This window comes from Mobula birostris, chromosome 22 (assembly GCF_030028105.1).
Source record: "Mobula birostris isolate sMobBir1 chromosome 22, sMobBir1.hap1, whole genome shotgun sequence".
Taxonomy (NCBI): Eukaryota; Metazoa; Chordata; class Chondrichthyes; order Myliobatiformes; family Myliobatidae; genus Mobula; species Mobula birostris.
The window spans coordinates 6,367,975-6,381,274 of NC_092391.1; the positions used below are offsets into that span (position 1 = coordinate 6,367,975).

The 13,300-nt window shown below is 39.6% G+C and overlaps 1 protein-coding gene across 8 annotated transcripts in view; it reads right to left on the bottom strand.

The window, feature by feature from the left end:
• The window catches only part of LOC140186043 (DENN domain-containing protein 1A-like), a 630,918-nt gene that overhangs the window by 496,991 nt on the left and 120,627 nt on the right, over positions 1-13,300 (bottom strand). For all 8 annotated transcript variants that reach the window (XR_011882770.1, XR_011882769.1, XM_072239859.1 and 5 more), the window contains exon 3: positions 3,483-3,526. Coding sequence is in view for 6 of the 8 variants with exons in the window: in XM_072239859.1 (XP_072095960.1) it covers positions 3,483-3,526 (44 nt within the window). In the remaining 2 variants the exon portion in view is untranslated. The remainder of the gene's footprint in view (positions 1-3,482; positions 3,527-13,300) is intronic.

The window sequence follows — 13,300 nt, forward strand, 5'->3', positions numbered from 1 at the left end:
TGGACTTTGATCAGAGATATTTCTGTCTCGTATCAGGTTGAAAACTTTGTGGGATTCAAAAAGTTAACATCGGTACAATCTGGAAGGATGACACTCTCAATAGGTGAAGTGGAAGGAAAGGTTGTAATTAGTTCAGCTGAAGGCACAGTTGCCAAACACAAAGGTTTTAAGGAGTGATTAATAATGACATTAATGAAGGGCAGGGAACTGTACCCACAAAGAAAATGTACCTGAGAAAAAGTACTAGCTGCATAAAATGAAAAGAGGCATAGATACCGTAAACAACCAGCAACATTTTCCGAGGGCAGAAATAGCTCATACATTGGAAGTCAATATGAAGAGGGTGCAGATACAGTAGGCCAAAACAATTGTGCAAATGGAATCGTGTTGTTTTCCACCTCCCTCTGCCTCTTCTCCCTATTGAGTGAAAATTCCAGTGGTAAATGGAATTAATTTAGATGGGTAAGAGGATGGCATATATATGTTGGGATAAGGCCTGTTTCTTTGCTGGATAACACGAGAGGGCATCATTTTAAAGGTGATTGGGGAAATTATAGAGGGGAATGTCAGAGGTATTTTTTCCTGCTCAAAGAATGGTGCAAGTATGGAACACCCTACTAGGGCTGGTGGAGGTAGATACATGGAGACATTAAAGAGCCTCTTAGATAGGCACACGGATGAAAGAAATATGGAGGGCTGTGTGAGGGAAATTTAAGATTCAACTTGGAGAAGGTTAAAAGGTGAGCACAACATCATGGCCAATGGGCCTGTACTGTGCTGTAACGTTCTATGCTCTATGTTCTAAAAGGGAGCTATGAACATGTTACAATGGTACATGTGGCCCACGGGCTATCTCCATACAGCATGTCTCAATGAGTGGTGACTCACTGATATTCATTGTTTCCCCACCAGACCGCCCTGCAGCAGCAACCTGATCCTCAAGGTCAGCCACTGCACCAAGTCAGCCTGCCCCTGACCTGCAGGGCCAACGTCTGACCTAAAGGGCTGGCTTCTAATCTAGAAGGTCCCAAGAAGAGCACAACTTGCTGTTGATAATGGCAAAGCTTGTATCCACAAGTCACAGAACCGGGAAAAACAAATGGTGAAATTATTAAAAGACTGTTACTTCTCTGTGATATTTACAAATATTCAAATACCTGAAAAGTATGAATTTTTAATACAATAAAAATAGAATAATTTAAAATAAACAATTAAATTAACACTAATACACTAGAAACTACTTAAATAAATACATATACTTAAATACATATACTTAAATAAGTACATATATATTAATAATTGAATTCGCTCAGAAAAGTGTACATTACTTTTCATGTATCCAAATCCCACAAATCATTCCTCTTTGAAACAGAGTTACTGAACCTGCACTGGGCCTAAACTGCCACAGATTTAGTTCCCAGATAATGTGACAGCCACTGCTGGGAAAATGCAGGAAGTTGACAAACTGTTGTTGGACTCTACTATCATGATATCAGCAAGAATAGGACATTGGTGAGACCACATCTGGAGTACCAAGTGGAATGTTGGATTCATCATTTAAAACAAAAGGCGTTCACATTGATAAAGAGGTTATCTGCCAGGCACCAGACCTCAAGCCCTTCCACCTCCTCTCTGTAGGCTGTCTCAACGTTGTTGCTGATGAGCCCCACTGTCATGTCATTGACGAACTTGACGATATGATTACTCAGGTGTTTGGTCCTGCATTCATGTGTGAGCAGAGTGTACAGTAACAGGCTCAGCACACAGCCCTGGGGGGCACCCGTGTTGAGGATGATGGGGAGGGAAGAGCAGTTGTGCATCATTCACTATCTGAGGTCTGTTTTTTTTTTTTAATAAGTCCAACACCCAGTTGCATAATGATGTATTTAGACCAAAGGGTAGGGGTTTGTTCAACAAGGTCTGTGGGAGGATAGCGTTGAATGCCGAACTGAAATCCAGAAACAGCATTCTGACATAAGCATCCTTCTTGAGATCGCAATCAGGTCAGTGTGACCTTATTAAATGTAGAGCAGGCTTAAGGGGGTCAAGTGGCCTATTCTTAGTCATGTGCTCACATAATCTTTCAAGAAGTTGAGGACTTCCAGGCTTCCATAAGAGGTCCTCAAAGGATTCAAATTGGCAAAATCACACTCCCTGGAAAGCAATTTGCATGGCTAAGCTAACAAAAAGTTTGGGAAGGGAAATAGCCATATAGCATTTTAATGCTAAAAGGGAGCAGCAGGTGGGTGCTACGCATGGAGATAGCAAGGGGTGGGGGATACGTGCACAGTTGATAAAGACACATTCAGATAGACTGGCTCCATGCACAAGAGGAACAGAGGGAAGTGGCAGATGCTGCTGACCACCTGGTCTCAATCTTAGTGACAAAGCATCAGGTATTCTCAACTCATGCTGTTGAGAAAGGAAGGTTGTGAAGACAAGCAAGATAGGTTTAAAGAGGATCAGTAGGAGAGAAATTAAGCTGGGATTTAAGTTTTTATTGCAGGAATACTGAGAGACCTAGACAGAGTGGATATATAGTAGGGGAGTCTAGAATCAGAGGGCAATTTGGGACAACACTTTTGAATGATCATAAAAACCCATCCAATTTATTAATATCCTACAAAGGAAGAAAAAAAAACTTCCTTAACTCACTCTGGAGGTTATGTGTCATAAAATCTCCAGAACGATTTATGTGATTGACTTTTAAATGCCGTCTAAAATAGCCAAGCCTGCTACAGTTTAAAGATAATTAACAGATGGTCAATACATGGATCCCAGCAACATATACATCTCATGAATGAAGCTTTATTCCTCCTATCCATTAGCACTAAAATATCCCAGTACGGAACAACTATGGTGTCCCTTTCAGTTCTGAAAGCCCCAGGGGAGGATTGGTAATATAAACAGCAAGATTTCTAATAAGGTCTAAAGGCAGTTTGGTTTAGGAACATTTTATGGTAAAACTGTGCCTTTGTGCACTTGGATAGTGAATAGAATGAGGAGTATCTTTTCAAAACTGACATCAAGAGAAGTGGTTAGAAGGATTATTACAGCAAGGCATAGATATTAGATTTCATAAATTCCACAGTCCATTGTTTGCATTAGATATCACCGATGCTCTTTTACTTGGACTTATAATTTGTCATATTAACAGCTAATGCCAGAAAGAGGGTACAAAGAAATTCTAAATCACCTTATTCATCTTTTGTTCATGTACTGTATGTTGGCATGTGATTTACCTCATAGAATTGCTTTAAAAATTGCCATGCTGGGTTGCAAAATTTTGCCTCCTACTGTATATCTTTACAAACTGTCAATGCCATCATCATCTTCATCAGTGGCTCTTAATTATCACCCCCATCTCTTCCCCCAAAAAAAAATTCATTTGTCTCCTTCATTAAGCTGAACAGCAGTGGTATCTTGAGTGACTCTGAAATAAATTTTGCCATGTAAAAAAAAGTTAATTACGCATTCCAAACCTGGTCGCTGAAGTCCTCGGGGAATTGCCTCCGCACCTCAGGATCTGTAAATAATTGACAGATAATATTAATTGGCTTTGGATTAGCGAGCAAGCAGAGTATCACACATTAATATTTGATCAGAAGATGATAGGGACTTGGCAGGGGATCCAAGGGGCAGCTGAGGCTGTTATGGTGATTAGGGCCAGTGAGAACTGTTCAAGGCTTTCCCCTTTTCCCTTTTCCCTCCTCCAGTTAGGGAAAAAAAGAAGAATATTTGGCGCACCCTTTAGCTTCAAGGCAGTTTTCTACCCTAACCTCCTACTAGCTGCAAATTGCCATCTAGATGTGTTGCCAGAATATCAGAAGGTCTTTCAAATTCCAGAGAGCCTGCTTTGATTGTGATTTTATTAGCTCCCTAGTTTGGCTGACTACAGAGCATAAGAAGATAAATGTTCCAAATTTAGGCTACATCTCTGCCAGCTACTGATGTTCCGCTACCAGCATCCAGCAGAGCTTCCACAGTGTTATCAGAGATCAACCTATGAATAATAGGGGGACATGCAGAAGGGTCAATTTAATGCGTGGAATTCTTCCAAAAAAAAAATCCCCGACTCCAAACAGTTCCTTGAGGCTAATTAGAGCAGTGTTGAACCTTTGTCAGCATGCATGACAACAGTATCAAAGATTTAAGGAGGGAAAAAAGGGATGCTGTACACACAGAACACTATAAGTGACAGCAAATATTTCTTAAAACATACGCTTCAAGTTGTATTGTCAGATCTCGGCTGTCATTAGATTATGAAATGTAGTGCATTGGCAGGGGATTCTGATCTACTTCTATTAGCCTCAATTACATGAATGTAGTTAATTGAGGCAAAATTGGAATCAACTGCTGATGCACATAAAACAATATAACAGAGTCACAACAATGATCAGTAGCATACAGATTGAGTGCAGTAACAACAAAGAAAAAAATCTCTATACATCTGAACTGGTTTAAATAATTCTGTGTTAAAAAATAGTTTAAAAATCCCAGATTACAATTAGTTTTAAAGTTCCCCCCCAAAGAACGAATAGACAAAGCACTTCCTCTGGCTACAAGATGCACTTGCTTGTAACATGAAGTATTGGCTCTTGCAACTTTACACAGTATGTGCTCAATTCATGCAGCAGCATCCCTAGAGTACCGTGGCTGCTAGGTAAATAGGGAAAAATAGAGTAAGTCAACTCAGACAATGTTGATCCACATAATGATTTGACTTCCTGTGTAGAGATAGTTATTGATTTTGGTGACATACATCTTTAACCCTTCAGGCTTTATAAAGCACAAACACTGAAGCCTGATACGACAAACAATATTTTTTTTAAGTAAAAGGCAGTATCACAAAGGCTGAGGGGTAATGATGGAAATGCCATAACTAACCAGAAAAAAATGAACTGAATTTTCATTTTCATTGATTAATCTGACCCCACATAATTTGCCATTGTGAGACATGATAATGAGTTGATTGTGGGGGTGGGGGGTGGGGAGACTGCTGTGGGTTAAGCAGTTTGCAGCTTATTTCAGGGAGTACTTCATTACTGTTTGCAGTCCAAAGACAAACATACAACCAATATTTTCCACAAGAATATATTTTTGACCTGGTTACTGATGCTTGTAACACAACTAAGGACTTGAAATCCTATTTCAAGCATGTCTGAAGTTATCAGTAGAATATTACCATGTTAATAAATGAGATCCTAAATGCACTGAACTGAAAAAATAAATACAAGTTATCATATGGCTTACTATATCAATGGAGCTGACATACAGTATGTTTGATGGCACTTTTCATGAAAAGATTAATGTTGCATTACGTAGCAACCCAAGAACCACAGTAGCTTAGCAGTTAGCATGACGTTTTTACAGTTTAGGACATCAGAATTCGGCGTTTAATTCTGACGTTGTCCGTAAGAAGTTTGCACATCCTTCCTGTGACTGTGTGGGTTTCCTCTGGGTGCTCTGGTTTCCTCCAACAGTCCAAAGATGTACTGGTTAGTAGGTTAATTGATCAATGTAAATTGTCCTGTGATTAGGCTTGGATTAAATAGTGGAGTTGCTGGGCAGTGTGGCTCATTGGATTGGACAGCCTGTATCACACCATCTCTACATAAACTACAAACAAAATAGCCCAGTGACTTTATAATTAAAATAATTTAAATTATTGCAATAATTTTATAATTCTGATTATTTTTGTTACAAATAAGGAATCAAACTGACCAGTAAACAGCTGCACTGAGTCTAGTTGTCAAATTTAATCAGCGTAAGATACAGAAATAATGCCAGAGAATTTGATGCAGTTATCTCCTCAATTATATCCATTTTTCTCTGACCATAACACTCACTTCTCCTACACGCACACGCATAATTCATACATTTTGCTAACTTTCCGTATATGCCCACTTTCTGCTGTATATATAATGGTCCTACTGCTGCACTGAACAAAAATGTCAGTGTTCATCACAATCTCACTGCCTAACCCCCAGCAACTTCTCGATTGTGAACATGTACTGCATATCTAAACACTGAAATCCAGAAGTTAGTATTAGTGATTCCGTACTTGTCCACAGGCTGCACTGTTTAACAGCCTCCTCTGCTGTCACCAGCAAACTGATAAGGACTTCAGGTGTTTGTGGACTTGGTCACATTGTATTTTATGCTTTATTGCCGAGGAATAATTGTGGCCTTGTCTGGCAAACTAGACCACAATTACATCTGAGCAAGCATCCTAGCATTCAAACAATCTCAAGTACAAGAATCAGATAAATACTTCAAAATATCAATGATCTTAAAATACTATGTTGTTTTTACATTTTCACTTTTCTTATAGTAATACAAGATCCAATCTTTATGTTGCACTGCGTAATTTGTAAATAAAAGATTTGTTAAAAATGTGCTTTTTATCCACTTTTTTGCTGTCCGTGAGAATCTTCAAATGCGACTGTTTTGATGACTTTGCAGTTGCTGGATAGTTGGGCTCCTAATGAACAGATCAATGGCATGAAAAGGAATTCTTCACTGTACAGATTGCTAAACTTTTGCAGGAAACCATCACTTCACCTTTGACTATGAAATCTAGGCATCAGTTTCTTTGTACCTAATGCAAAAAGGATTGAGTGAGCATATTTTCCCCAATCTGCAAGTCCACTCTTCTGAGTTTAAATTATGCACCTTTCCTTTATTATGACGTTGAGAGAAAGTAGGTTCCCAGACCAGTGGAAGTTTTTATTTAGAGATACAGTGCGGCAACAGGCCCTTCCAGCCCAATGAGCCCACATCACCCAGTTACACCCACGTGACCAATTAACCTTCTAACCAGTATGTTTTTGGAATATGGGAGGAAACTGAAGCCATCTGAGGAAACCCCTGAGATCACAGGGAGAATATAAAAACTACTTACAGATAACGGCTGCAATTAAACCCATTGCTGGCACTGTAAAGCAATGCACTAACCGCTACTCTACTGCGCCGTCCCAAGTCTCTCAAATTTCTTTCTGTTGCTTCCTATAGTGGGAGAGTCAAGGGCCAGAGGGTATAGCCTCAGAATAGGAGGATATACCTTTAGAACAGAGATGAAAAGTAATGTCTTTAGCCAGAGGGTAGCGAATCAGTGGAATTCATGGCCATGGACAGCTCTTAGAGACACAGTCACTGGGTATATTTAAAGCAGAGGCTGACAGGTTCATGATTAGTAAGGATGTCAAAGGTTACAGAGAGAAGACAGGGGAATGGAGTTGAGAGGGATAATAAATCAACCATGATCGAATGACCTAATTCAGCTTCTATGTCATATGGTCTTAGGAGTGAAAAGGGGGAAAGATGAACAAGGAGGAATGGTGGGAGCAGAACACAAACACGAGAGAGAAGAACATCCTATATTCCCCTTGGATTGCCTACACCTAATAGTATGGACACTGAACTTTCCAGTTTCAGATAGCCCATTACCCACATACCTAACCAGCAGAATCTCTTCTCCCTTGGTCCACCACTTCTATCCCCAATCCCACCTGGTTCAATCCATTCATTATCTCTCCTTCAGCTAGCTCCACAGACCAGCCTCTGTCGCAATGCTCCCTTGCACTTCAATACCCAGTCTATTTTCCCTTCACATTCTCAATCCTAATAGAGGATCACAACTCAAAATATCAGAATTAGAATCAGGCTTATTATCGCTGACATGTGTCATGAAATTTGTTGTCTTGTGGAAACAGTACAGTGCAATACATAAAACATACTATAAATTACTATAAGAAATGTATATAAAAATTTAAATTAATTAGGTTGTACAAAAAGAGAACAAAAATAGTGGAGAGGTGTTCATGTGTTGTTTCACTGTCCATTGAGAAGCCTGATAGCAGAGGAGTAGAAGTTGTACCTAAAATTTTGAATGTGGGTTTCCAAGCCCAGTGATCCAGGGGAAAAATACACATCCTGCAATGAAAATGGAGTTTTAACAGCAATCAGTGTTAACAGGAAGTGAGCCAGTGTTTATTACAGAGCAACTATTGATATTAATTACAAAGCATCATGTCAGTTTTAAAACATTTTGCAGTTACTTTAGACACAATAACATAGTCACTAGCCATACACTGTTCAATCTTCAAGCTTTTCACAATCTTAAAATATAGCATTCTTTTTAAATTGTTTCAGTCTCTCCATGCCTAACTTCTCCCTAGTTCTGTGACCTTGTAGTCTTAATCACTGTATACAATGCCTGACCTTCATTAATGCCCATTCCTCAACACTCCTCTCCCTCCGTTAACTCCTACCTTCAGTACTTTTGTTTTCGTATCTCCTATGCTACCTTTAAAAACCTCCTCTCAATGCTCTCCATTTGTGCTTTTGTATTCCTCCAACTCTCTTGGTGTTTCTTTCACTCGCTCCCTAACAAAAGCTCCAAGAACTTTCAAAAGGGAAAGAAATTCAAGTTGAAATTGAAGCAGATCTATTCAACTAACACTAACAAACTTCGTAGTCTCTGCTTAATGCTTAAATTATTTCTTTTATTTTCTTTTTGTATTTGCACAGCTTGCTGTCTTCTGTACATGGGTTATTTGTTCGTATCTGTCAAGAGCAACATTTTAAAAAATCGATTCTACTGTTTCCTTGTTTTACTGCGAATGCCCGCAAGAAAATGAATCTCAGGGTAGTAACTGGTGACATACGCGCACTTTGAAAATAAATTTACTTCGAAATTTGAGACTCCCTGGAAAATTAAATGTACACAAATTGGTTTTAAAATGTTAAGTAGCAGACCACAGTGATTCATGCACACTTGCACCACAAGCATTTTTTAAATATGCACGTATACAGATAAGTTTTTTTTAAATTAAGGCTTCAAGTGCCAAAAGCTGCAGTAATGTCAATTGAATACTCAGTGCAATGCAGCAGCAAATAAATGTTACGATGTTGTTGTAAGATTCTCAGAGAAGCCACTAGATGGAGCTTCCAACAAATGACATGCTAATGCAGCTAGGCAGCAAGATTCAAGAATGCTTAATGTCATTTCCAGTACACAAGTGTGAAGGAGAATGAAATAATTGTTACTCCAGGCCCAATGTTGCACCTAAAACACATTCAATAAGATAAAGGCAAAATAGTAATTAAAAACACAACAACACTACCTCACTACTTTTTAAAATTTGATTTGCACTACTTATTTTAACTTAATTATTTAGTTGGTGTGTATATATATATATATATATATATATACACACACACACACACATATATATACTTAGTGTAATTTGGTTTTTTTCTCTATATTTATTTATCATGTATTTCATTGTACTGCTGTTGTAAAGTCAACAAATTTCACAACATATGCCGGTGATATTAAACCTGATACTGATTCTGACTGTGAAATATAAATATATAAGATAGCATATATACAGAGATTGATTGTGTAACGCTCAGTTATATTGGCTCGTATATGTCTAGGGGAAATCCCACCCAGCCCCTGCCTCAACGCTTCCCACGGAGTCGGTTGCTGCACCACTGCCGCCCGAATCAATCCCAAACACCAATCATCAGCCAGGACACACAGTACGTTTTACCAAGTACACTTACAGATACTACTAAATCTAGGAAATTAATATAAATTCGATACAGAAAAGGAAGTAATGGGGGGGAAAAAAGAGGCGCCAGACTTATCAAAGTCCAAGCTCTTCGTGCACAACCGTTGGAGCTCAATCAATTCCTGACGACCACCCGGATCCTCTCAACTCACGGCTCGGGACCACCCGAAGTGATCGACCGGAGCCTTTCCGCACGTCCGCCATCCTCCCCGTCTCTCCTCCGACTCCCCGTCTCTCCTCCATCTTCCCGTCTCTCCCCAGACTCCCCGTCCCCAGTCATATGAGACAGCATTATCATCCAAAAACAAAATGATACATGACCACCCATTGGCTAATAGCACCCTGCTGTCTGTATTAACCCAATCAAATGTCTAGCTAGAGACTTTCTCAGCATTTAACATAACAAAGAAGCCATTTTTAATTTAACATACAATAAAGAAAGACTCCGTACAATTGTATGTCCATGAAGTGATGCTGGCCACAGGAGTGTCTGTACATAAGATTGCTGACAGGAAATGATAAAGCAGTGGTAATTGGGGTGTGGAGAGGTGGGTTAGTGGGTGGAGGTGTTGATCAGCCTTACTGCTTGGGAAAAATAACTGTCTTTGAATCTGGTGATCCTGGTGTGGATGCTACACAATTTGTGATGGGAGTGGGACAAACATGAGCAGCATGAGCAGCATGGGTGGGATCGTGATGATGTTACTGGATCTTTTCTGGTACTTTTCTGTAGACAAGTCCTTGATGGTGGTAGGTTGGTGCCAGTGAGCCCCAGCCAACAACGGAAAGCAGAAGAAGCCTACTACAAAAACAGTGCAGACAAGAGGTGGGAGAGATGGACAAAGGAGATCAAAGATTTTAACCAATTACCCATCACAAAATTTCAGTAAAAAAGCAAAAGTTATAAAATTTTAAATCATTTTTAAAGCTTTTTAAACTTTGAAGGATCGTGAAGTCCACGTCCATAGATCTCTCAAGGTCGCCTTGCAAGTTGAGAGATTGTTAAGAAGGTGTGTGTTCAGTCTGGTCACCTCATTTAAAAAAGAATGTGGACACTTTAGAGAGGGCGCAGAGGAGAGTTACAGTAGTGCTAGAAAGTTTGTGAACCTTTTAGAATTTTCTCTGTTTCTGCATAAATATTACCAAAATGTGATCAGATCCTCACACAAGTCCTAAAACTAAATAAAGAGAACCCAATTAAATAAACACAAAAAAAATTAAACTTTTTCACTTATTGAGAAACATTATATAATATTACATGTATTTGTTGGAGAAAAATGTGAACCTTTGCTTTCAGTAAATGATGTGACCCCTTTGTACAGCAATAACTTCAACCAAACATTTCTGGTAACTATTGATCAGTCCTGAACATCGGCTTGGAGGAATTTTAGGGCATTCATCCTCACAAAACTGCTTCATCTCTAGGATATAGGTGGGCTTCCTTGTATGAATTGCTTGCTTTAGGTCCTGCCACAACATTTCTATAGGATTAAGGTCAGGACTTTGACTCGGCCATTCCAAAACATGAAATTCCTTCTGCTTTAACCATTCTTTAGTGGACTAACTTGAGTTGTTGTCTGGCTACATGACCCACTCTCTCTTGAGCTTCAGTTCATGAACAGAACCCAACACTTTCCTGCAGAATTTGCTGGTACAGTTCAGTATTCATAGCTCCATCAACGCCGGCAAGCCATCCTGATCCGAGGCAGCAAAGTAGCCCCAAACCATGACACTGCTACCACCACGTTTCACAGATGGGTTGAGGGTCTTATGCTGGAATGCAGCGTTTGCTTTTTGCAAAAACCAAAAAGTTCTACTTTGTTTTCATCCACCCACAGAACATTCTTCCAATAGCCTCCTGGCTTATCCACGTGGTCTTTAGCAAAATTTAGACATACAGCAATGTTCTCCTTGGAGAGTAGTGGCTTTCTCCTTGCAATCATGCCACACACACCACTGTTGTTCAGTGTTTGCCTGATGGTAGACTCATGAACGCTGATATTAGCCAATGCAAGAGAGGCCTGTAGCTCCTTAGATGTTACCCTGGGGTTCTTTGTGGCCTCCTGGAATTTTACATGCCTTGCTCTTGAAGTAATTTTTGTTGGTCAAACTCTCCTGGGGAGAGTAACAAGAGTGTTGAACTTCCTCCATATGTACACCATCTGCCTGACTGTGGAAAGGTGAAGCCCAAACATTTTGGAAATGGTTTTGTATCCTTCTCCAGCCTGGTGAGCATCAACAACTTTTTTTCTGAGGTCCTCAAAATCTCCTTTGATCGAGGCATGGCACACTTCCAAAAACATGTGTGGTGAAGATCAGACTTTGATAGTGGAGACTTTGATAGGTTTATGTTCCTTAAATAGGGCAGAGCCTCCCACACTCACACCCAATTGTCATCCCATTGATTGGAAAAACTGACTCTAATTTCCTCTTTAAATGAACTGATAACCCTAGAGGCTCACATACTTTTTCCAACAATGTCATATTGGATCATCTTTCTCAATAAATAAGTGAACAAGTATTATGTTTTTGTGTTATTTATTTAATTGAATCACCAAAACAGCGCAGACACCTAGTGCAGATAATAGACTGCCTCCATACAAAGCTTCTGATGACTGCATCTTCCAAATCCTCATTTTTATTGTGATCTCAAGATGATTGCCGATACCTTGAAATTCTTCACAGTTTCCGATTTGAATCAGTGAAATCGTTTTATGTTCACTCCCGGGCATTTCTGGTATCTCCAAGTCTGAATGCTTGAAACCACAGTGAGCAAAACAGTTCTGGATCGTCTTACTGCTTACTTCTCACCACCAGCAGTGACAAAAATCACTGCTTTTTAAACAGAAACACAAAGAACTGATGCCATCTAAAAACTGTTCGATGTAAATAGGGCATAATGTCTAACGGCCACACAACCAACATCAGTTAGAAACTGTTCGACAACTGTCTCCTATCCCAATTAAGTGGCATCGTGTCCCAAGTAAACAAGGGAAATCATGGCTATTTTCTCAATTAGATCTTGATCTTTAGGAGTTGTCCCAAATAATTGGCTTCCCTGATTAACAGATGACTTAATTAACCAGAATCCACTGTACTGAGTTGTGCACTTTCCAATAACTCACTTTCTGTCTGTATCAGAAATGCCATTCTTGCTACAAATCACCCACCCAGGACATTGGCTATCAAATGAAATTAATGGAACTGAAATGTAAGACTAACAACATACAAATCAAAAGCTCCAAAAACAAGGGCATAGTGTCACGGTACTGTAGCGGTTAGCATGACACTGTTACAGCTCAGGGCATTGGAGTTCAGAGTTCAATCCTGGCATTCTCTGTAAATTTATATGTTCCTCCCCGTATGCACTTTGGTTTTCTCTGGGTGTTCCAATTTCCTCCCACACTCTAATGACAAAGCGGTTAGTAGGTTAATTGGTCACTGTAAATTCTCCTGAGATTAGGCTAAGATTAAATAGGTGGGTTGCTGGGCAGCACCACTCAGTGGGCCAGAAGGGCCTGTTCCACGCTGCACCTCTAAATAAATTAACAAGTTAACTCTAAGTTAAGAAATTTCACATTTGCCAGTGATAATAAACCTGATACTGATTCTGAGATAAATAAATAAAACTGCAAGCTGCCACATATGGATCCTCAAATTTAAAGCCTTTCGTGGAACTGCAGCTTTGCTTTGAGTAGAGTTTTGGAGATGCTACTCCT